The following is a 26219-nucleotide window of genomic DNA, read 5'->3' on the forward strand; positions in this document are numbered from 1 at the left end:
AAAACAATGTGATACTTTAATTTGAATCTTTAAACAGTTTACAAACTTGCATTTATTAATTCCAGAAAAAAAGGTGGTGGTAGTTATTTATTAGCTGTGACTTCTAAATGTATGAGGAATCTGTAGGCCACCCAAAGCATTGATATTAAGGCGAGATGTGGATTTCAAGAGTTCTTGTCAAAAACCACACCCCTCTCCTTAGCTGATAAAGTTGGCAACCTCATTATTACAAGCAACCTTGGAAAAACATCTGACTTACGAGTTGCCTGAATGTTCACTTTCTTATCTCTGGACAGCTGCTGGTTCAAGGCATCATGAAAGATTCAAATTTAATTAAGGCTTTTCATAATTCTGAAGAACATCTTGCTCATAGTGAATATGTCTATTAACTATTATGTTCTTTTTGGACACAGTAAGCTAGAGTTTTGCATACAGAAAATAGGTTAAGAAATTTGCAAGGGATATTGGCTCTAAGTACAGTAGTTCTACCAGAGATTTTTCATTTTATTTAAAATGCAAATCTTAGATTGGGATATAGGGTAAAGCTAGCTGAGCAAAATAAATCTGAGGCATTCCGACCAGTTTGCTCTGTCTGCACTTCCTGGAAGATCTTATTACTTAGGTAATTATAATAAGCAGGGTTGCAATATCTTTATCTGTGGGCTGGGCTCTAAATTAGTATGAGTGTGTGGCTTAGAAGGGATGTTAATAATTCAGACTTGCGTCTGCTTAACAGTAAAACTTTGGCTATTAATAGTGAGCAATTTTTAGTGATCAGGCAAAAAAGTAAATTATTTTCTTCTTAGGGACCTGGAAAGGTGAGTAGATTGGGTTTTTTTATTTTGCTGGTATATAAATTAATCTAATAAATCCTGAAGGTTAGAATTTACTAACATCAAATTTTGTACTGTAATGTTAGAAATAGTTTTTGTTCAGTCTTTACCAAAGCTGAAAAAACTTATTTTTCAAAATACATGTATATTTTTATATAGGTAGATAAGTCATGATGTTACGCATTTGTTGATACCATTCAGGAATGAAAACTGTATAAGGAGCTGCAATTAAAATACCAACAAATAGATGGATCCGGTTTGAGGCACTCGACATGCCTTGGGATTGATACAGGTGTCTTGTTATTTAATAATAATAAAAAAAAATCCACAATTGCAGATCGTTCTATAGAACTAGATCAGAAATAGTAACTGAAAGCATATGAGATCTAACAAGCTATTTTCATAATACTGCTTAGAGCAGGCAAACTGTAAGAAGGGAGTGTCTGGGAAAGTAAGACTTGCCTGAAGCACAAGCAACAGGTCTGTCTAGAAAAAGATGTCAAGCAAGTAATATTACATTATTGCTCTGGAGCGAAGAACATTGCTTTTATTAATAAATCGTTTCATCAGCAGGTTTTACTCTATCTTAATGCATTTAAGTAGCAAATACACTGTGGATACAGGTGAGAAAACATGCAGAGTGTGGAGGCTGGGAGGAGATTCTAGAAAGACTTCTTTCAGGTGGTGCTTTTCAGCAGAACTTTGTGGTTTGTGCCAAGGTCTTGATTGAAGGTTTTTCTATAAGTAAAATTTTGAGTTTTTAATGTAATGTATCAGCATTTTCTGTAACTTTTTTACTGCAGATGGTCAAATACTATATGTGATGTTTAGAAAGAATGGTAGTCCTGTGTTTCTTGTTAATAAGAGCTGTGTATTGCTGTAGCCACTTAAAGCATGCAGAGCAGCAGCTGGCAGCACAAGTAAGAGCATGCAGTGCAATCTAGCAACAGAAACTCTGTGCTGTTTTTAGTATGTTTCACTATTTTTCTCCCTTTTAATTTTGAGCCACTTTAATGTCCTGATTGACCAACACAGCTGGTGACCATAGATTTCTGGGGGAGTGGCCGCTGGCCACATCTGCCAAAGGAGCAAGGTAGCCTAGGTGTCTCTTCGGCACCTGTTTACTGTAGGTGGGTTTCCTTTCTCTCAAATAGTTATTGCCTATGTTATGGTTGCTTTGAACTAGGGGAAATACTGCAAGGAAAGAGGCTCATTGCAGTTGAGAATCAGGTATCTCTAAACTACTTAGTGAATCTACTAAGTTACAGATAAATGTGACAACAGAAAATGGAAATCTACCAAAACCAACAAGCTGACGCAAGGGACTAGAGGGAGCGTCTGTAAAGTTCACAAGTGTAAGCGTTCTGAAATTTTAGGTTTATATCAGCTGACTTAATGACTTTCCACATTATTCTGAGCATAATTCTTGTTATTTCCCATACTATTACATCAAATATTTGGGTCAGATGCATTTTGGTGAAATTCAGTTACATTTAGTATTGTTCATGCATAAATTACTGTTTTGACAAAAATGGAGAGGCCAAACCCAACCATTCAGTTACATTAATCTTTGCCTTGGGTGACACTAAAGATTTTTCTTTTGTTTTCTGAGATTGCGTTCTGATACTGCTCTTCAGATCAGTTTGATCTGGAGTTAAATAATGGTTTACCCATTATGACAAGCTATAAATGGCAGAGCTGGAATTAGAACGTAGTAGTTTCTGACTCTTATTCCTACATCTGTCCCTCTAGATAGTGGTGTTATATACATTGACTAGAATGTACATAGGATACACACCTTATTGATAATGCAGAGATTATTAATAAATTAGCTATCTCTGTGTGTATTTCACCAGCACCATGGAGAAAAGCCCGCATCTCTGGATTCTTAGTGTGTAATAGAAGCAAATAATTTTGACTTGTTAGTAAAAATTTTCCATTGCACTGGACTATTACTGAGATTGAACATTTCTTATGATGAAGTAATTTGGACTGAGCCTTAAGTGTGTTTTTAGGTTGGGGTTTTTTTTCTCCTGATGGTCCCTCTGAAACAAAAAATGAGTAAACTTTTATTTTAAAGCTGACTTTATCTTCTGGCTGCTGATTCTACGTTCTAGTGTTTAGGCAGCCTCCAACTAAGAGAGTAAATGTGGGTGGTTTAGCTGTCGGTCATGCAGTTGATCATGGTGGCCAATGTTGGATAACCATAGTACAATAATATCTTTGTCAATGTAAGTTGCCATTACAGATTACTGTAATATTTATTTAAATTCAATTTAATTGAATTCTTAGCATAGGTAAATGCATGATAAATACAGATTAGTGACATTTCAGTGGCATTGGAATAATCAGCCACACAAACATGAACATTGCCAATACACTTATCTACAGCCTCCACCATTTGAAGGATACCTCTAGCCATTGTCAGACAAGTATCTTTTGTGCTGCTTAGAAATCTGTTAAAATTGAACCAGTTTGAATCACAGATTTTAAAACTTGCTGTATCAGAAGACCGAATGTCAGAAGACTGAATTGCAGCCTTCATGGAAGAGAAATCAAAATTCTGTGACCCTTTTTAAAGGCTTTTTCAGTGTTTTGAGTTGTATGTTAGAGCACTGCAAATATTATGCAAAAGTACAATCCCTGTACATTGCTGTGTGAGCACTGGTTTCATGCTTCAGCAATGAATGATGTGCAAAAGGGCCAAAGGGGCTTATGTCAGAGAGATTTTCTCACTGGCAGTGAAATGGACAGCGTAGATTCTTTTCCCCTTTCAAATGTAATCTGTTGACAATAGTGACTTGACTAAGAGTCCAGCAACATGAACTCACAAGTGGAGACTAATTTTGGAACATTTTGTTTGTTGTCCTTAACGTCAGATGGGAATATGGATGTCTTTAATCCAGGTTTAGAGTGGCAGCAGTAACTGCATATTTGGGGCATTTTAGTTACTGGAACTGAAAGAACTGTATTTTCAGTGTCATGAAAGAAGTGGTAGAAAGTTTGTATGGTGGTATAGAAAGGAGGAGTAAAACTGAATTCAGAACTGTCTTTACTCCCAAGGCAGCAATCGAAAAGCAGAGCTCTTACAGAATTCTGCTTATAGGTTAAGAATGTTTTTCACGATGTGTTCATTCCTTCATTGAAACCTAGTCAATCGTCTTTTTCCCCACAGTGCAAAAGGTTGAAACACACTGAACTTTGAATCTAGGAAACCATTGTTAAGGTTGAGGGGTAGGTGAATGTCAAGCTTCCAGTATTTGAGATTGTTTGGTTTTGTTTCCATCTGCATTTCCTTGTTTTAGTAAAATATGTTTAAATAAATAAATACATAATGGATGAAAAACCTCAGAAATCCCAAATCATCTGTCAAGAATAGGAACAATTTTGTTAGTTTTCATATTATTAGGCTGTATTTTTGCTAGTGTGGACTTTTGCTTCTGTAGCTTAATTTATAATATAACAGTGACATTTTTCTGTAAGGTCTGATTTAGTGTAATACATGTGGTTTCATCTGTCTTTTCAGCAGAAAGAGTAAAGGTCTGAAGAAATCACAGATGATGGCTTCTGATGCTAGTCATATGCTGGAAGCAGCTTTGGAGCAGATGGATGACATCATTGCAGGTATAATAATGATTTATTTTTCACCAAACATTTTTGAGATTAACTTTTTCTCTCCTCCAATTTTCATATTTGTTTGAGGGGGTTTTTTACTTTTTAATTATTATTCTGAATTTTTCAAGTTCTTTGTGACGTGCAGATTTCTCTGGTTCAACAGTTATATGAAGGAAATTTAAAGTAAAATAAAGGAAGAAAACCCACAATTCCACCTTAGCCATGCATACTGAAGTGAAAGATTTACTTTACTGTAATGCTACATGGTAGTTTAAACACACCCTAATTAATGTGGTAACATTCCATATTGTATGTGTTAAGTTTTTTATATCAGCGTGTCTTTGAAAATTTTTCACCTAGGCTTCCAGTTAGCTGGATAGTATATATCTGTATTTTATGTGCACACAGAGAGAGATATATAAATATATATATATATATATATAAATACACATAATTTTCTTTATTTATTATGTATATTTTTTAAAATACCTTAGTTATTAATCTTCACAGCCTCGTAAATTAGAATGAGTATCTTTCTCTTGGCATTTATATCCAGGAGTGGAGCTATGAATTTCTTTTTACATAGCTGTCCACTAGAAAGGCATATGATGTGAGACAGAATTTAAAGTCTTTTGGTGTTCTCATGATAAGGCAATTAAAAGCTTTTCTCTCAACATTACAGTATCCAAGAAGAGAAGTTGATTTCTGTGGTTAGGACGCAGTAGCCTTGGGGTTTGTGTTCACACACCATTCAGTATGAGCTCCTAAAAGAAGTATCTGGGTAGGGCCATGATCTCACCTGTGCACAATAGCAAAGCATTCCCTAAAGCTTTATAAATTTAAATAGTGACACCCATGCTGTGCCTTCTTTTTTTTTTCCCAAGTGATGAAGAAGATGACATCAGCCTCTTGTTGCTGCAGTTGTGCTTCTTCCTGCTCTTTTTCCTGCTCTGCTAGTAAAACTTTATATCCAGAGACCAATGTGGAGCTTCAAATATTACCATCAGACTAGCCGTGATTAGGCAGGAGGTCATTGTCCAGGATTTTTAGTTTAAGCAATCTCTAGATTATTTTTTTCCTCATCCACATGTGAGTGTTCGCTTTATTCTAAATGTACAAACTTTAACAGACTGCCAAGATACACAGAAGTGTAAATGTGAATATGTGATAGATGTAACTCCAACAATAACTCTTCACGCCAACAGAACAAGTTCCAGGCAAACAGCAAAATTTAGATATGTATTTCCTTCCCTTCTTTTTCTGAATGCAAATCCTTATTCAAACAAGATTTTAACCAATAGGAGTTAATTGCTTTTTTATTTTTTTACCTCTTACAAAACACGTAAACAAATAGTCAGGGAAGCATTGGACTTCCCTCAGATATGTAAAAAGAGAAGAAAAGCAAGTCACAAACCATAATCCATAAACTAGGGAACTGAAATAATTTCTTAGCCATTGCAAAACTTGGGTTATGATCCTGGCTAGTGCTATAAAATAACAAAAGTAATATAGAAGCCCATGTCCCTTTAATAATGCTATAGAATCTGCGCTCATGGATTACCTGCATACATAAGGAAATTTTAACTCAGTGTCTCTGTTCTGTGATGATTTTACATAGCCCAGCACACATTGTTGATATCATGGATTCACTGATGATTCCATTCTTCAGAAGAATTAAGAGAAAGGAAACCAGACATATTCTATTTAAATTGATTTTCAGATTAGACAGTAATTTTCTTCCAGGAGTTGTCAGAGCTTTGTGGTATGTCATAGGATTTAATCTGCTTCAGTCTTTTCTGTTAATAATATCATGCTTCCAACATATCTCAAATTGTCCAGGATCTCCTCTTATGAGCAATAAAAGACCATGTATTCAACAAACAGATCTATCACTTTGCTTATCTGAGCACTGCTGTGTTTTGTTTAGAAAAAAATCCAGTTTTCCTTGAAGATGCCATTTCATATTCCCTTCTGAAAAGTTTTGCAGACTTACAGGCTGTATGTTTTTTCCACTGAGAGGATAACATTGCTACTCAGTAGTGTTTCCATGAATGGAAGATCTGAAAAATGGTTGTCGTGAGGCTAGTTCTGGGTAGGACAATAGTTGTTTAGTGTTGGGTATTTTTTCCAAGGTATGGAAAGATAGCCTTGTAGTATTTGGCATAACTGATTATATGGTGAAGTATGACTGCCTAAGAAAATAACGTATTCTAGTTTCATGGTAGAAAAATAATTGAGGTCAGAAGCTGGGGTTGATTTTTGTTTGTTTGTTTTTAATATTCTTTTCCTTTTCCCCACTCCTTTTTCAGATTGTTGGTGTCCATAGTGTTTTAGGGCTTAATCTTGATAAATAAAGAATAGAATAAAATTGTTCCAGGCTTCCAAACAGCATGGCTTTACCTCCCTCACGTAGTTGCCGTGATGGTGGAGACAGTGATAGTGAGAAGCGAAGCAAATGATGAAAGACTTACTCTGTGTGAAGCAGCACGTTCCACGTCCCTTTCACAGCTGTTTTGTAGTGGTATTAGTGCTCTAAAACAGAAAGGTTCAGGCAGGTTTGTTTCCACAGTGCACGGGTAGGTCACGAGCAAAATGGCAACCTCTTCAAGAGACTTGACTTTATAACTTCTCACTACTTAGATTTTTAAGTTTCATGCCCACTGATATTTATTATAATAGAGAAAACAGGCTTATATAAAGATTTCTAATGGGAAAAGAATATTCCCAGACAATGCATCTGTCAGGTCTCCTTCAATGTTAACGGAATACTTCTCATATGATTTCAGATTTGTATCTACCTGTACCAATTTAAAAAATCATATTGATTTATCCCTTTACTTATTTTTAGTTATAACATAAAGTAAAAGCTCAACTGCCTGAGATAATTGTTTATCTTATTTATATATTTTTTTGTTATTTTCCATTACTATAAATAGGCATTTTTAAGACATTAAGTCCGTTTTGGTTGTTCTCCTCTAGCCAGTTTTCTGTGTGTTCCAGAACTGTTTATTGAATATTCTGGTATGATTGAAGGACCAAATATATCTGCTGGAGCCTATACTTGGATACAGTTGTTAACCCAATTTTTCTTCTCAAATTGAGGAACATAGTAATTATTCGAGTTTGATTCTCTCTAATTCAATCCAGTAAGCTTCTGCATGCAGTTTGGGCAAGGACTGGAAAACAAGAATATTCTCTTGGCCTGTATGGCAAGAGGACAAATAAGGTAGGAAGCTCCTTCAGAAGGAGGACTGGAGTACTATCATGAAACAAACCCGGACTGAGAGTCTTCCAACTGCAAATTTGTATGTACCATAATATGCAAGTATCGAAGAAATCCTTTGTGCAAATGCAGCTGCTTTTAGACTGGAAACACCAAAAAATCAAATGTTCAGAGCTTGTGCTATTTTCGCAGTATCCAGATTCTGTGGGTATCTCTAGGCAGTACTGGATTTGAGACCAAGGCTAAACTTCACAACTGTTGGAAACTTATGTAGCTGATGAAAAAGATGATTCCTTTGGAATGAAGCCTGAATGGATGCTAGGAGAGCTATGCACTTCTCTTGGCCTCAGAAACCTTTGCTTTAGGCACAAAATGAGCATTAATTGCTATTTTAAGAGAAGTGAGAAGTTGAGAGACGTGTAACTTGCAGTAGTTAATTTTTGAACCTTGAGTAGATGTGTACATATACGTATACAAAACCTGTTTAATGAGAAAGCAGTCCTGATTTATCTTATTAGCTGTAGTTATTATTAAAATACTACATTGTGGTCTTTTCCGGTAAGGTAAGAACTGGGCATTCAAATAAATACTACAAATATGTACAGATTTGCAGTCCTTCCTTAACTCCAAATGTTAACATAGCTCATACATGATTCTGATTAATCCAAATAAAAAGTCTCGCTGCAGATTGTGCAACTCAGTGCAATACAAAATGTATTAGTCTTCAGCGTGCATGAGGGTAGGATTATGAAGCAAGATTAACAAATTGAATTTCATTGGGCTTGATCAAATTTGACAGATAGGTCAGTGTTCCCAAGTCTTTTATGCTTCAGTACATCTGTACTGATAACCCACCCTCATAGCTGTATAAATTAGGCATGCTAAATGATTAGCCTTATTTCACTAAAATAGCAAAAAGGGCTAATGCAATTGTCAATGAGCATGACTTATCCATTAGTTAGAATGATTTGAACTCACAGAGGCTTTCTTTAGAGAAAGTGCCCATATGTCAGATCTGTGTATGCATTCTTTATTTGAGGTGTGCATGACTGGCATTGCTTCCCTCTGAGGTTTGACCAAGTCATTACTTTCCCTTATATTCAGCTTGTACCCCATTTATTAAAATTTGTTGCTTTATAGGAGGATAGATTTTGATTATTTTTTCTTTGCAATATATCCTAATGAGTTAAAATATTTTTTATTTTACTTTTATATCAAACTGTTTCTCTATTTCAGCAGTCTAGAAATCCATCGTTTCCTTATGTCAATAATTACCATAACCGCAGGATCTAAAAACTCCTGTCACAATATTCCAGTCTGCTGCAGCTCCAGAGTCTTTTCAAATTCACCAAGTAACCAGTGTAATTACTGAGCTTCCTTTTAACCAGAGCTCCTGCAATTATTGCTTACTGAAAAATAATGAGAAAGTTAAATGTGTTATCACATGGCTGTGTACATGTTTCAGTAACAGTACCGAAAGATTAAAAAATATAAATAATAAAAAAGTTTGTCAAGAGGTTTTCCAAGAAGTATGCATGTTTAAATTACCTTCTCTTGAAGTGGCAGAATCCCTGTGTTCAGCTGTGTGCTACAAACGCAACTGCTTCCCACACCCTTGTTGAAAAAAAGGCCTTTAGAGGAAATTAAGAGTTGAACAAGATTTTAATTCAAGTTTAATATATTTTCCTCATGGGATCTATTTGCCAGAGTTTGAAGGAGGACCTGTTTGGGGGTGGGTGGGTTCCTTTCGTTTTGTTTTTTTTCCTTTCATTTATTGTTCTGCCCCATCATCATTTTACTATGAAAACTATTTAGAGTTGAAGTTCCAAAGCTATGCTGTGTTCTTGTATGTGTTAGATCACTAAGTCACCTCTAGTTGAGTGATTAGAACTTGGATTAAAAATGCAGGAGTGGACAAAAAATACTAACACTCTCATTTGAACCCCTTTAGATGAATTTTTAGGTTTTGCGGAATATGGTTTTCACTGAGTTCCTAGATAAGTAATAAAAACCCAAAACACTTCCTAGTGACCTTATCCTTTACCCATGAATAGTCATATACGTCATCATAGGATTAATTCAGAATGTAAGAACTAGTCTATCTTCATGACTTAAAGTGCTGTGAGACAACTGTTCTGCTTTATAAGGGATTGAAATTGTCCAGACCAGACAGAGAGCACTTAATCCTATGTTTTGTGGTGTGTGTTGGGGGTGGGTGGGTGGGTTTTATTTGAAATACACTCTGGTTGACATGCAGCTGATGGGCAGTATGAGCTTCTTGTGATTGTGTAGAATGACTAGAGAATAGCTTCTATTTTTTCTTTAAGATTTGTATACTTCCAGATGGCTTGATATTTTTATCACTGACATCCTATTCAAGGTTCACAGTATTCTGAAATTCAGTATTTAGTTTCTATAGTAAAGGTGTATAACTTTCTAATACAGACATCTTTGTAGAATTTCATTTTAGAGCACTGAACTGACACAGACTGTAGTTGAACTAATGATGAGAGAAACAGAATAATTTAAACAATGAGCAATTTCTTTCATTATAGATCAGAGTAATTGAACAGCAACAGCTGCAGTGGTTTTCTCGTATGTTCTAAAAATCTTGTAGTTGTGTTAATAGGCTGTGCTTCAGTTATTAGTGTATTTCCTTTTTATTTGCTGCTCTTTTTCAATCAGTAATTTAGGCTTTTTTCTGAACCAAAGAAATATATGTACAACACTTGTTTATCTTGCTACTGCTATGCCTAATTAAGGGGAGCATTTGTGAAGTTGTACTGTACAAGATGGTATAGTGGCTTTTTGAAACCATTAGCTAGGGCATGTTTATACATAGATCTTATAGAAATAGAGATAATAAAAATGAAAATAAATAATAAATTACTTGAAGTCAGGTCTCTGATAGAGAAATATATAACTTCCTGCCATAACAGTTCCAGAAAATTATGTATCAAGAATATGGGGGGGGGGGGGGGGGGGGGGGGGATGGGATGGGATAAAAATGGTGACTGTTAACCATCCTGTATATTAAAGAGGGAAAATACAAAAACTTAACACAAATATTTAGGTTTTATAATTTGTACGTCAGCATTTATTTTACAACAGTTCTTATAGCTTGTTAGGTTCTGACATCTACCTTCAGATACTTGATACTCAATACAAAAACTTAACACAAATATTTAGGTTTTATAATTTGTACGTCAGCATTTATTTTACAACGGTTCTTATAGCTTGTTAGGTTCTGACATCTACCTTCAGATCCTTGATACTCAACTTCAGAAAAGCTAATTAGTTAATTCCTGAGATACCGTCAACAATAACAAATTTATAACACTTCAAAATCTTTTATAACTTAAAAAATATAGCAGTTCACTGCCTTTCTATTTATTTAATCCACAGTTTTTCACATCAGCTATCTGTGATCTTTCTCTTAGGTTTGTTAACAGCATCTAAGACATGGCCTTACAAACTGTGCATGCTTGGAAACCTTTACAGCCATTTGACACAATATTTTGTAGTGGCTTTACACATGCTGTAGGCTTCAAGTTAAGATGTTGCATATTCAGGTGCAGTGCTGATCTGTGTTTTAAAAGCATGTGAAGATCATGGCAACTTGCATGTTGATTGTGCATGTGAAGCATTGTCTACTCATTCCTTCCCCAGGGTTGCCAGAGCAACCTGAAGTTTGGAATTTCCTCAATTTTGAGTGCTTAACTTTGCAAGAGGTCATTATGGCTATTTGGGCTACTGTCCCAGAACATGCCTCCCATACTCTCACTATCCTAAGCATATTTTCTCACAGATAGTGGGGCTCTGAGCACAAGGCGGAGTGAAGACGCTCTGAGTCTTGTTTGTAGTACCAATGGATTCCCTCTGAAAACAGGACAGTACTACACAATCCTACGGAGCTGAAAGCATTGAAAACTTGTTTCCTATAAACAATGATCTTTTACAAAAATAGATGTTTAAAATTGTTCTGTGTGAGACAAAATTGTCCTTTGAATGTCTGAGTCAAACATTGACAAGTTGGTCTTCGACTTCCCTTGCATGTGCTTTTAAGTTTTCTTGAAAGTAAGAGTTAAAACTAACTGAAAATTAAGATTTGCAATTGAATTATGTGACTTTAAATTCTTTATCTCTGACTATAGAAAAAATCTCTGTCAGTATAAAATGACAAAAATACAGTCATGACCTAGACACCTACATCAGCTTACAAAAAATGCAGAGCTGCATTGTGTTCATGCAAAAAAAAATCTGTACATCATAGGTATTTGAAAAACTATGGAAAAGAAACAGAAATGTAAATAGCTGGAAATGTGATATGTAGCAGAGAAAGGCAGTTAAACCATGATGGCCGTAATACCCCATAGTACTGAAAATCTGAGGCACAAAGGTTCTTTTGTGGTTTATATGATGTGATCTGTTTTCCAGTGCATGAGTCACTCACTTGTTTAACAGGCTAGTGAACAGATTTCTAAGATTAAAAGTTTAAAGTTTTATCAGATGGGATTTCTTTAAATTCAGAATCATAGCTTCTCAACTTCCTACTTGAAGTCAATTAACTTGATTTGAGAGTCTTTTTGAAAATCAGAATAGCATAATTTTTATAACACAAGATGCCTTTATTTCCTTACAAATGGAATGTTGTTATTTTCCCTATGCTTTCTGAGATTCATTTTTTTCATGAGACTGTATTCATGTTACTAGTAGCTTACTAACTGCTTACTACAAACAAATATGAATTTTGTACTAAGAAAGGCTGTATGTGTTGTCTCTCAACACTGTTTTAGTCAGACTACTGGTTTTACTGGCCTTAATTACACATTTTTTGTGTGTGTGTGAATAAAAAAAAGAAGAAAACTGGTACAAGTATTCATTCTTTGTCTTTAATAAAACATGTTGATCCTGTTTTTCCTGTGCGATGGAGACTTGGCCTCAAATCTCCATCATAGCTGCATAATCTATCTTTTTTCCACCAGCTGTAAGGCTGCTTAGCTTGTGTTTCAGGATAGGAGAGATCTTTTTGTTGTAGGTGTGTATACAGTACCTAATGTGCTGCACATCACAGCTTAGAGTCTATGACCATATAAAAGTTAAAAGGTTGAGTAATTACAAAGATAATTTGCATGAGAAATAGACAGCTCCTGAAAATTTTCTCAAGGATTCCACGTGTGGTTGTAAATAAAGCTCAGTTGAAAATCTTCTGATTTTGCATCTGAATGTGGTCATTAACATTTCTAGTCTTGGAAATTTTTTCCTAGGGTTTCCTGCTAATCCAGCTTTACAGTTGCTGTTCCCTGTAGTTAAAGATCTGAAAGCAAAGGTTTGAGGAGAAGCCTATATGAGCTATGATTCAAAACACACATTTGTGATGTATTTTGCATTACAGTATTAGAAGACAGGATTGTGTGAGTTACCTCTTCACTCCTTTGACAGAAGGCTTTAGGAACGAGGAGTATGAATTATGTCCCATCGAGACCTTACTACTAGTTTACATAAATTCACGTTTTCAAGGCTATCTTCATGAGAAAGAGACTTGTGCTTCAAAGAAAATTACACTTTGTAGTCTTGAAGGAGAGAGGAAGAACTTGGACAACCTATATGCTTATTGAGTAAAGACTCAGGTAAAAAAAAAAGTTCTGTAGCAATGTTATGATTGACTGAAAGGCCAGAGAAAATGTATGTTTATAATTTTATTTTAATCACTGTTGGTCAGATATGAAAAATGTTACCCTTGAATATTTGAGCTTTTTACAAAGTCATCCCTAGGCCAGCGTAGAAGTAGCTTTTGGGTTTTGTTGTGGAGCTTTTGTTGGTTTTTGCTGTTTTCTGGAGTGAAGGAGTTAGCAGTTTTAGGAAAATCTCTTTTTAACCACTGATGGAATTTTTTCTAAAAGTCAACAGAGTGAAAAGACTGAGATAATGAGGATGGGTGCAGGGGATCAGAAGTTAAAATGCAAGGAAAAGGTAGAAATCAGAAATCTACTGCTAAGAGTGATGAAAATTGGGTGATGGGTGAACATATACGATATAAGCTGTGGAGAGTGCATTTCTTAACTGGCAAGGCTTTCTGCTCCTTTCTTTATGTCTGCTGATTAACTTATTTTTGCAAGCCACCAGTAGTGTTGTTTTCTGAATAGGTTATGTATTTGCCCAAAAGGAACGTTTCTTTGAAGCCATTCATCTTCAAAGCTGGAACTTTGACCTAAAAATGTGCTTGCATGGTCAGGGTGTAGGAAATGTGTAACTTAAAAGTTGCTTTCCTTTTTTTTTTTATTACTGTTGTTATTCTATCTACCATACGTACACTGTGGAGGAACATTTAACCTCCTTCATCCAGTCTGTATGTGGAAGCCAGAACTAAGCTGCTTAGAATGTCTTAGTTCCAATACTTTTTTACCCCTTTCTTTCTTTCAGCTCCTCTAAGGTGGACATTTATGATGATTAATTGTGTTCCAGTAGTACACTAGGAAACCATGGTGTTGAGTATTATATAAACATAATGACAATGGATTCCTCTGTGTCCTGTTTACCCCTTGAAAAAATGAGGCACAGGAAGACTGTGACATGCTCAAGGCTATTAGAAAATGAGTCTTTCTGCAAGAGTTCAAAACTCCACCCGTGTTTCCTGAGTATCTATAAAACTCTCACATGAGAACTGCATTCTTCTCCACTTGAGCTATCTGTAATAAAGCTACACACAAATTAATTGCTGTTAATGGTAGAGTATACTGGTAACATGTAGTGTTCTGTTTGCGTTATGGCATCTCTTTTTTTGCATCTATCTGCAAGGAGAAACAAATTCTTAACTGTCTGATGCTATAACAATGTGCATGGTGATGTAAAGGTTTAAACTAATGCAACAAAATATAATTATTTACTCCTACACATCTTCACTTCAGTTTTTCAGGGTGTGTTCTTTTCCTTCTGGTGACCAATATATATCCTATTTAATATGAAGCTACATGGAAAGCAAATAAGAGAGGCAAGCTTGTGATTCATTTGAATTTGAACAGTAATCCGGGAACCTTTCTGAATTAAAATGCTGAGTTGAACTCTGCATTTCTTTACCTAGTATAAAGTGTATTAGTTGTGGACTTCAGAGGAATTCTTCTTTTTTCATTTCAACCAGGAGAATAAAAGGTACTACAGTAGCAACCCACAGCAAACCAGTTTAAAAATAATTTCTGAAAGGAGTGTATGCGTGTATTTCATGGGAAGGTGTGAATGGTCATGTTCTCTTAGGGATGCACTGAGATCTGTGGGTAGCTGCTGTTCCAGACAGGGAGAGTTACGCATGGGACGGAGGGCCTTGTAACTTTTGTGGAGCACTCTGGCCCCTGTCCAGCAACGGAAAGCACTTTTAAGTCCTTGCTTGATATCTGTGATCCCAATGACTAGAAACTAGTTGAATTTTGATTGTTGAAAGCTAGAATCTTCATCACATCTCAGAATTATGCTGTATATTCTTGATAAGAGTACAGATATGGGTTAGGGTTTTGTTTGTTTGTCTTTCTAATGGTATCAGACATGGGTACATTATTCTCTCACCAGTGCCTGCTTTTTGAAGCCTAAATACAAATATTGAATAGTACTGATATATATATAGGTATGTGTATATTTGATAATTTGTTTCATGGATAATAACCTGAGTTGAAAGGTCTAAAATTATGAATTAAATCGAACCTTTCAATCTCTACTTCATTGAACTTTAGTTGATATTATTCAAAGAGATGTTTTTCCTTTTAAGGTTTAATGGAACTAGTGCATATAAGAATTTACAGACAGTTCACATGTAAGATCTTTAAATCTTTCTTTATTCATATAAGTAAACAAATAGTGTGCTCTCTGTTTACCGTTATTAGCTAAGAAAATTTTCAAGTATCTTTATTGTCTTCTGCAGTTAAAACTCCTGTACTGTTTACACTTAGAATGAATACCCAGTCATAAGTATAGGCTAAGCCATAAGATACACCAGCTTTTCTGTGTTGTTAGGTAGTTCAGCGAACATGAGTTTGCCGTAAGGATGTCTTTGTTTTTCATTTGTTGCATCTCTTTTTGTTAGCAATAAATAGAAAAATATTCCCTTCTTCTGGCCTCTTTTTTTATTTCTTATTTTATGTAAACTTAAATGGAGGAAAGCTTGAGGCAGGAAACAGAACAATAAGATAAAACCCTGAAAATTCTTAAACTGACTTTGCCACAATCACTTGATGTCAAGCTGATGTTCCTTCCCAGTAAAAACACGTTACCACCTTTGAAATGTCCCTACACAGGTCAGGATTGTCCTCAAGACTGACCGTAGTTTACAACTATGGAAACTCGGCATGCGTACGTTACACATGGACCTAGTTCTTGAGAGTTCTGAGAAATTATGGCCTTCCACTGATGTGTGAAATGTGAGACTTTGGCAGAATTCTAAGCATCCTCAGTCTGAACAATCAGTTGAAGAGCTTGGGGTAACTGAAGCATGCATACGGAGCATGCCTGGTCTCAGGAAATCACCTAACATGTAGCTCCTGGCTGGCCCTGCCTGTGCTCCAGCAGTTGAGAATTTTTACCTTTATACAACTGAATTTCTTAATGGTGACAGTTCTTTTGCTTGCCAAGATTAAAAAGTGTGCGCATATGCGTTTTTTCCTAGCATTTTGATAGAGGCAAATCCAATGGTTATGGGCCTGAAAGTTTGCGTGGTTTTGTTTCAGTTGTGTGGGATTTATTTTTTTTGTTTCTCTCTTGTCTGTATATAAAAAATATTAATATAAATAATATGAAGAATGCTATAGCAGAAAGCTCCATTAAGTTTTTTCCCATTCCATATCTATTTAAAATTGTCAGTTCATTGAAGGGGTAGCTACCAAAGCTGAGTTATGAAATCACTTGCATCCTATCTGCTTTTCTGGTATGAAAAGTACTTGCTAAGCAAAAAGACAGAAAAAATTAGTATGGAGTTTTCCAAAACAGTGAGTGAGAAAACTAGTTTAAAAGTCCTAATGTCACAATAACCAAGGAAGCCACATCTTTAAACGTGGGATCAATGCTACTGAAGAAGAAAATGGCAGATTTCAGTTTGTGGAGGTCTCTCTTTTGGAAAGCAAGTAGTGAGCCACTCTGGGTGAATTAAAATATTTAAGAGGTTATATGATCCAAATGGCTGTTACACAATTTGGAAATCAGCTATTTTTAGTTGCTACAGTTTAATATCAATCTGCATTAACAAGTACATAAACAGAAACAACTAAGCTGGCATAAGTATCTGAGAGTATAGAAATAGACAAGAAAATATGTTTTAGTGGTTAGAATACTCAAATACAGAAAAACAGTTAGTTGATCCTCTCCTCAAAAGGAAATAATTCAGCAAGACAAGGTTGATTTACGAGGTGAAGTTGTCTCATGTAGCACCGGATATTGAAGAAACTTTATCTTGAACATGGTCTTAGCCAGGAGTTAAGATGAGATCTCACACTTGAGGTATTAAAATAAACTCATGAGCAGCGGAAGTCAACAGGACCAAATGGGGACTATTCTGAGTTTAAAAGGGGGTTCAGAATATATTAAATACTCCATAGTGAAAATAAGGGTGTTATTTTAAAAAAAATCAAATCCCCACTACTGAGCCTTGCAAAGCTTTAGAAATTTCTAGGGATGGTTTTTGCATTCTTTAAAACACTCAAACAAAAAACCACTTACATGGTACAGTAGGATTCAAACCACACAATTTTTTTCAAAGGTAATTAATCTGACAGAATTTTTTGTGTCGTTAAAGCAGTGGTTGAAAACAAAACTGGTTAATATTATTTAGAATTTTCCTAAAAGCTTTCAGTAAAGTTAAGCATTCACAGAATAAGAGACAAAATACTGTCTTGGATCAAAAGCTGATTGAGATGGGAAACAATATTAGGATTAAATGATCAGATAGCATTTCAGTTAAAAGCTAATCTAGGTACAGAAGGCATTTTGGTGTACTAGGATCTAGAGTGTCAGTGTATTCCTGAGTTGCATTTAGGTATTAGTTGTATATCAGAATATATGTAAAATGAACCACTGAGTTCAAACATAGTTTGTAATGACCGAATCATGTCAGATAAATAACAATAGCAGGCAAACTAATGCTGATTAATGCAAAGTTGTGTGCATTCAAGAAGAAAATCTGAGTTACTTATACATCTGGGCTTCAAATTAGATATATCTGCTCAGGAAAAAAACCTAGCAAATTTTCAAAGGCCTAGTGAAGATTTCTGTTCCTTTCATAACTAAGATGTAAATGATGTTTAAACACAGGAGTAAAACACGGAATAGTATGGAGATTATTATAATCCCGTTGTGTAGATCGATGGTACAGTCTTCCAAGGAATGCTGCATGCTATGTGGATCCGACATGCATCTGTAAAGTAAGTTACAAAATGAAAGGACTGAGAAGAGTAAACAGAATCTCCCATGAGGTCAAATAAAGGGGGAACATGATTGCTTACGCCTGAGAGAACAGGAATAAAGACATAAAATGAGTACAATCTATTATGTACATGAGGCAATTAAATGTAAATAAAAACTGTAAAAAGTAGAGCAAATAGAAGTTTTCCATGTGATTAGTCCTTAAGGAAACAAAGGTATATTAAATGAAATCAAGGTCTGAAATTCAGGACTGAGAAGAGAGAGCTCATTTTAGTGTGCATCTCATTGAAGCACAGGGTATTAAGACAAAAAGACTCAGATATATTAGAAGCTGTGTTCTATATAATTCTTCTATCATGTGAGATACGTTTTTCTACTCATTGTTCTTGAGAAAATAATATTGCTGCTGGAGGGCTGGCAGGAGAGAGGTGTAAGTTAGCTTTTTATAATTTAGAGAGCTAGCAAACTTTCATTAGCCATTTTTATTGTGAACCTTTCAGCTTTTGTTCTCTGTGGGAGGGTTTTAAACCTGCTGAAGGTCACATATCTTTCTGGTTGTGGTAACATGATCTATTTTCATCCAAGTTTCTTGTCAAAGGACTGCATCAGTCTTTCTCACGTTGCTGAACATTGGTCTGTGTGGGGACTTCTATGTAGCTGAGAAGTTAGTGACATCTCATGGTAAACACGGAAAATTACAGGTGATTTCTGGTAAGGTTTTGGTGTTTGTAATTTAACAGATGTTGCAAATGTCTTCTAGGTCAAAATTATTCTTTAATATGTTTGTATATACGTCTCACATCTCATTATCCAGTGTTGATTATATATGTAGACACTGTCTGGTATTTCTAAGCCTGAAATACTGATGCTTGTCAGTTAGCATCTGAAGTAGAAATGTAGTATGTAGTACCTATATATTTGTCACTTACAAAGCATTATATAATATTATTGTCTCTCCTGATTTTGCTTGTTTTAGGTACAAAGTCAGCCACAGAGTATTCTAATGGTGGTTATGATATTGTGTCACCTGCTCCATCAGTATACTTGGGCACATTTCAAATTTTGCATCTCCTGGAAGATCTAAAAATGGCATTGGAAATGTTAGAAGATCCTCAAGAGAAAGAAGCATTGCGAAATCAAATTCCAGGGGCAACAGCAGTGTGTATACGGGAGTGGTTTGAAGAGAATATGGTGAGTAGTTATTTACAGCTTTTCCATTTTGTTTGCAAACAGCATTGGTTCAAGTATTTTGCTACTTCCAATTATTTTTATAACAACAGAAATCTGCATACTTAGAGAACTGCAGGGGGTGGTGAGCAATCATAAAAAGCTGAGGATATTACCACTTTATGTGCTGATTACTAAAGCAATGCAGATGTAGAGAAGCTGGTAAAAGACCTTACGTTGACCCTGGTGAGAGAAAATATAGTAAAAATAAACTACCAAAAAAGTTACCTTGTCTGTGGTTTGGTTTCATCTTGGACGTCCTTTACTGGAGATAACAAACAAGTCTATAACTAGTTATTAAACTTTTCACTTTTAAACAACCAATTTGGAATGTAGTGGCATTGTCTGTTGAAGGGACAAATTCAAACTGGATGATTCTCCTATCCTTTTCATCGCAACATTTCCTTTACCTTAACTGTCAGTATTATGAATCTCCAAAGTGTCTTGTACACCAGGCAGTGGTGTAAATGGAGGAAAGGTCTAGCTTCTGAATGTGAGACATACATATTGGGATAGATGGGGAATAAAAATTTGACTATATTGGAAAAGATTGAGGATTTCCTGGTGAGGAGCAGATCACCAGACAGACCTTAAAAGAAGAGACACATTGGATGTAAAGGAAGAGAAACAGCAGGTCTGTCAGAACCCAATCCTGTCACTGCAAGTGAATGGGGGTTTCCTGATCAGTAAAGCAACCTATCACTTTCTCAACTTCAGAAAAGTTTTCTAGTTGAATGGATTTTCTCCTGGCTTTGTCAATACACGTTACTTTTATGTAATTGTGTCACAGCTTCTCGTTCAGTGTTTATCATCTGCTATAGTTGCTTTCTGCCTGTTGTAACCTAACGTTGTTGGAAAGGTAGCTGCTTTTGTTTGAAATAATCAGCTGCTGGTTTGTTGGCATTCTCCACAGCCCGCAGGTCTATGGCTGAAAAGTCCTATGTGGGACCATGTGAGAGAAGGGAATGAGAATTTGATACCAGTTTTGAAAGCAAAAGGTGGAGGCAATTTTTAATGTAGATTTACAGTATTAGATTTTAAGTTCATATCCTCAGGCCAGGTCTTGCTGAATTCCTGCCTTAAATGCTTCTTTAAAGCTTTTCAATAGTTAAAAGATATTCTTAATTCATAAAAGACATAAATTTTCGGAGTTGTTCACAGTAAAGTTGACCCTGAACCACCAAGTTGAAGAGTTTGAATCTGGTGGTCTGGCTTTTGGCGCCTCTGTTGCAGAAATGTTAAACTAGCTTTTCAGCCCTGCAAGGTAGGTAATACTTAATTTTTTGACTCCTCATATTAATATATATATATGTGTCTCTCTTCTTTTTCATGGGAAGCCAGCCAAAACAGGAGCACAGTTCCCTCTTAGAGCTGTAGTTTACTGATGTCTTAAAAGCATGGTCTAGTGCATCAAGAGCGGTGTTCATTTGACAAAGCAATTAATTGGGCAGCCCGGACTCAATACCAACAGAACAGGGAAGCTGGTGGTACAAGAGTATTTGTAGTGCGGTATGTCAAGATCACTGTTTTTAAAATATTTTGCACTGTTACATATTGACAATTTCAGTACTTTTTTACAGGCACAGGGAGGGTAGTGCGTAGTTGCTGTGACTGTTATTTGAAAATGGACAGTAATCTGTGTATTTGTAGATATTTTTTATATTTTTAAAAAATGCAAGTAATTTGTAAGCATGTGCAAAACTTCCATGGACTCTAAATTTGGAAGAGCTTCCTGTACTGACAAGCAGCAGTTTCACTTGGAACTTGAGAACAAATCTGATAAAATCCACCTCAGTTCAGAGAAATGGTGTATGTATTTCATAGTTATGTCCCATACTGAAAATTCCTTAATTCCGTCCCAGAGCTATGAAAAATAATACTTGATATGTGAAAAAGGATAGTCAGGGTAGTGAGCTATAGAGAATGAGGACCCTGTAGCTCAGTTAATCCATTCACACTGGAAGCCTTGAATTAAGTTTGGTAATCATTAGTCTATGAAATGTTGGAGTGTCAAAAAAACTCTTCTGAATTCCCATGGTTTAAACACATCAAAAGTGAGTGGTCTTCTGTTTTAATGAAGACATAATTAACTAGAAATCAATGACCTATATATTAGGATCAACATCAGCAATACAACAGATAAACCAGAATACTAGATGCTTAAGAAATGTTAAGGAACCCCTACAAATTTCTAAATTAAGTTCTATAACTAATTCCAAAATGTTAGTCACACAGACATGCACACATAGGCGTTCACAGTTACATTTCCTCTCTCACAGCTGGCACTGGGTTACAAGCACGAACAGCTGCTTCTGTGGCTGTGGGTTCCCCTATTTACGCACATCTCCTAATGGACATGAGTGCCTTAGTTTTTGTGGGCAGCCATGGAGTTCCCTGTGGTCTGCTAACCCATGTGCTGGTGAGCAACCACTCCATGAGGTGCACAGGCACCCTGAGATGTGAGTCCCCAGTTTTTGCAACTCGTCACTATCAGATAAAACATCATTACATAGAAAATGCTAGATGGTCTCAAATGGAATTTGCTACAAAGGGTCTCTTCTAAGCGTTCCCTTTAAAGGGTAGGCTAATAAATAGCTTGATATTTGGAATATATTTTGTATGTTGTGTTCAGCTGAAATGTTACAAAAAGCAATGTTTGATATCAGTAGCAATAGTTAACTATAAAGAACTTTGGAGTGGATGGTGAACCAATGCTTTTGAGCTTTTGGTGTTGTTTTTTTAGAGCTATTAAAGGTCGGATTAGAGGGGGATTTTCTTTTGTGGACGATTAATTCCACATCTGTTTATTTTTGGGGTCTGTGCACCTTCCTTTGAAGCTGGAGAGCTGCTCTAGCATGTACTGAATAAGCCACTGATTTTAGAGAATTACAGCAACTACTTTGTTTCTAACATTATATAGGAATAGGTGTGGTCAAAAATATTCCCAGTTTATACTGACTAGCAACGCATTAGACACTAAATATACTAAAAACAATCTGGCACTTATTTTGAAAGCAGATAAGCATGCACCATTCAAGAAAAGAATGTTATTTTATGATTCTTCTTCACTTAAATGCATTTAATTACATTAAAAATCATTGCAGCTGCCATCCTTAATCAAGAAAACAAACAATGTGCCTTACGGAAATAATTTGAGTTTGTGTTTTGCTACTGCCCTATATTGGCTTTTATGGGAAACCACAGAAAGGGGAGTCAGAAAGATGGCTCAAGACTAGTTCCTGCTGGATAATATCAACAGAATTTAACAGCTAGCATTTGGGTTAAGCAGAATTATCCAACGGAAGTCCCAATTACTTTCTTGCGTGATCCTTCTGCATTAGTAATCATCATAAGCTAATGCAGCTGTGAAAGCCCTCTGAGGCAGAGTGTGGCTATTCCTGCTAGTTCTGCTTGTGCCACAAAGCAGTATTTGGGATTGCAGGTTAGAGAACAGAAAGTGACTGAACTTTCTTGGTGTTGTTTGTATTGGAGTATGATCTAAAAACTAGAGCTCCGTTGTACTGGAATGGGAAAAACAACTTCTGCAGAAAATTGCCCCTTGGCGTTATAATTCAAGTAGCTTTGCAGTTTTCGTAATTGCCTCTTAAGTGTACTGAACTACACCTAGTGTTTAAATAAGTAAGACTGGAGTTAGCCTTTCAGGCAGCTTTGAGGCATATTGGCCATATTAGTGATTAGTCGGGAAGCTTCTGTGATGATTATAGACACTTACAGCTGCTCTCACTAGAGTCTTCCTTTCCTTCAATTCTGTAGTACCAAACTGGAGTTTTTCAGACATGAAGTATCACCAAGTTGTCTTTTGTGGTTTGTTCTATTTTTTGATATTTCTTTTCAAACAACTGTAGCTGTTAGGCTCTGGTCTCTCTGCTATAGGTAGAAATACCTAAGATGTGGGAAAAAATGTATACACCTAGAGTGTGAAAACTTCAGGCATCATGTTTCATACCTGACACTACCTTGCGTACTTTCTCTTTCAAAAGCATCTGCTTTATTCCTTTCTCATGGAATCATTGGTGGTGATTTGGTGTTCCAGTTGTTTAGTGGAGTTGGATATTGTCATCCTCTACAGTCCTCCAGAGAAGAAGTACACCGTTTGTGGAACTAAAAGTGTGCTTTTTGAAAAGGCTGCTTTTTGTATTTCTGCGGTCTGAAATCTGTGAAAATCTCATGTTCCTGAGTTTACAGTATAAATGGTCACGGTAACTATTCTGCCACTGCTTTGAGATAGATGAAATAGATTTCACAAAGCGCTGAATTTAGAAAGATTATTTATATGTATTACAGAATGAGGATTTAATAGTTGCTATAGCTGTGCAAATCTTTTGACAAAGCTAAAATAGAATAAAGCATCATTAATTATAGACTTTTAACTACTTAACTGTATTAAAATTTTTTTGCCTCAAAGTGAATGTCTGGAGTGTTTTATGACTTTAAATTCTTTGGCCTTAAAACCAGAACGGACAGACCAGGGGATTAGCATGGAGAGTTCATATAAAACAATGTTGCGTATAGTTGCAATGCTTCCTGTTAAATATTTTAGTATTGCTAGTGACCGTATGACATATCACAAAACAGGCAGTAATTTCAGCATTAAAAATTAAGTACTGCTGTAACAACTGACTGAGTTGAACTATAAGAGAATGTATCTAGTTACAGTTTCATTTCATAACTCTTAATGAACTCCTACACTGTTAATTCTTTTTTTTAATGTATTCTGTACTTCTTCATGGAACCCTTTTCCGAATAAAGAGGAGCCCTATTGTTCTTACAGTGGTCCTAACGTGACTTTAAGCATGAATGAAAGCCTCATTTCCAGGATTGCAAAACATGTTCTTCCTTCTAGTGGAACATTTGTATTTAAAGCAAGTCACTTCACCATGTAGCTTTATAAACTGACCCTTAAAATACTGATTCTTGAAAACTCAGCAGTATTTTCCTGGTTATGTTTTTTTCTTGGAAACCAAATTCTGAAAAATTTTTCTAAGTGTTCTGCATTTGAGGAAACAGAAAGGGGAGAATAGCAGAAGAAATAGTAGAGGAATGTGTGGTAGAGGCAATTTGTTAAAATAATGTGTTTTGTGATATATGCTGTGCTTTGTCTTATTTCATGCTCTGTGTTTTTCTAGTGTAAAACCAGACCTTTTAGCAGAAATAGGATAAATTTCTTAGGGTCTTGGAACAATTGCCATTTTGTAATGATTAATGTTCAGAAGAGATTGTTTCCACTGTGTGTTAAAATCAAGGAATTTTTTTCCCCAGTGTTTTCACAGAAACTTGGATTAAAACAGTAAACGCCATTTCAGAATTCTGACTTGGAGTTTGTGATGTTTTGAAAGTACTTCAGAGTTTTATTTTAAGAATGTGTTAAAGTGCTGTGCTGAAACATATTTCACTTTATTTTCTTTTCTTTAATTTTCTTTTATTTCACTTTTTGTCTAAGTTTCATTTTACAGAGTTATCTGTCCAGAATAGAGGCAGAAAATTACTGCAATACGGGGCACTTCAGTATATTTGAAAACATGCTTTTACAAAAATATCAATAGAATTTTTCAGCAACAGCTGAGTGGGAAGAAAATATATTCTGAGCAATGCCGGTTAAAGCCAGTATATTTATTTGCCGGTGGATTTGACTGTGGGACTCAACTGTTGAGGGTCACGACAAAACTATATATAGCTGAATCTTCCCATTGCCAAGTGGTATTAACACATGTTAAATTGGAAATGGACCAGTAGAGCCTGCTTGGGACGATGTAGAAAAGCCGTCATTCCGTAAGCATTCGTGTTTACTTTTGCCAACTTGAAACATTAGATGGATAGGTTTTCTGAGCAGTACTCAGAGTCGAAAGTTGTATGACCCAGTCCTCCACTGTGCTCCAGCTCCTTTCAATGAGTTGATGATGCAAGGAAGGCCTGAACTGGAAGAGCTGGTGCTCTCAGAGTTCTCCAAGCATGTTAGAGCAATTCATAGCACACAAGAAACAGCAGACGAGTGTCCTTCATATGTGCAGCTATTTATGAATACTAGAGAGTGTCTTGGAGCAGGTGGAAAGGGGGTGTACAAAGCTTGCCTGGAACTTTTCTAAACCAGGCCCAAGTTTTTTAATGTTCTGTGGTTGCTTTGTCTGGGAGACAACCCTGTCATCTCTGACTGTGACTGCTCACTGTAGTAGCTGTCAGCAGAGGTAGGAACATCTTCTCTACATGAAGAATGAATGGAAGCTTAAAATAGCTTTGCAGTGGGTAGGGCTGGTTTAGATCTGTTTCTTAAAATGACATGGTGAGATAAGGTTTTGGCATTTTCTTTCACCCTTGTAATGATCAGTAATGCTTAACAGAGCCACCTTTAAACTACAATGACCAGAAGTGATTAAACAGAATTGTGTTATGCCTTAGGCTTAGAGTGCTCATGAAAGAAAGATGGTATTCCAGATATAAAAATACAGGCCCTGCTATTTCATGTTAAGTTGTCCAAGATTTCAAGGTAGTCTACTAACATACTATGATGTTTAGCCCTTGGGGGCAATCGTCACCTACGTGAGCTATCCACACCTTGATACTGTCAGAGGAAATAGAGGACTACTCTGTGGGCAGCCATGATTGTACACAGAAATAGTGTGTTAGCCTTCAAAAGCATTAAAACCATTTATTCATTTCCTTTATCTAAGGCGCTTTCAGCTGTTGGCTTCGGTGCTTTCCTTTGCAGTAAGTGGCTGAATACCACGTTAGTTCATCTTTCCTTTTGTGCCTAATGTTCTGCATGGTGTCCCTCTTTCATTTCATATTATGATCTCTCACTAGGATTTCCATCTGGATTGCATTTCACTGATTTAAATATGATACACTGGATTAATTTAACAAACATTAATATTAAAGTGTAAGTGCTGTGAAGTATCTGATTTTTT

The 26219-nt window shown here is 35.9% G+C and overlaps 1 protein-coding gene across 13 annotated transcripts in view; it reads left to right on the top strand.

Moving 5' to 3' along the window:
* PPFIBP2 (PPFIA binding protein 2) overlaps positions 1-26219 on the top strand; it is a 107506-nt gene that overhangs the window by 14377 nt on the left and 66910 nt on the right. For 12 of the 13 annotated variants that reach the window (XM_080404666.1, XM_080404670.1, XM_080404673.1 and 9 more), the window contains exons 2-3: positions 4360-4457; positions 19046-19260. In XM_080404666.1, the coding sequence (XP_080260792.1) occupies positions 4360-4457; positions 19046-19260 (313 nt within the window). The remainder of the gene's footprint in view (positions 1-4359; positions 4458-19045; positions 19261-26219) is intronic. The other variant, XM_080404659.1, reaches the window with a different exon arrangement.

The sequence above is a fragment of the Falco punctatus genome, assembly GCF_963210335.1.
Source record: "Falco punctatus genome assembly, chromosome: 10".
In the NCBI taxonomy this organism is placed as follows: Eukaryota; Metazoa; Chordata; class Aves; order Falconiformes; family Falconidae; genus Falco; species Falco punctatus.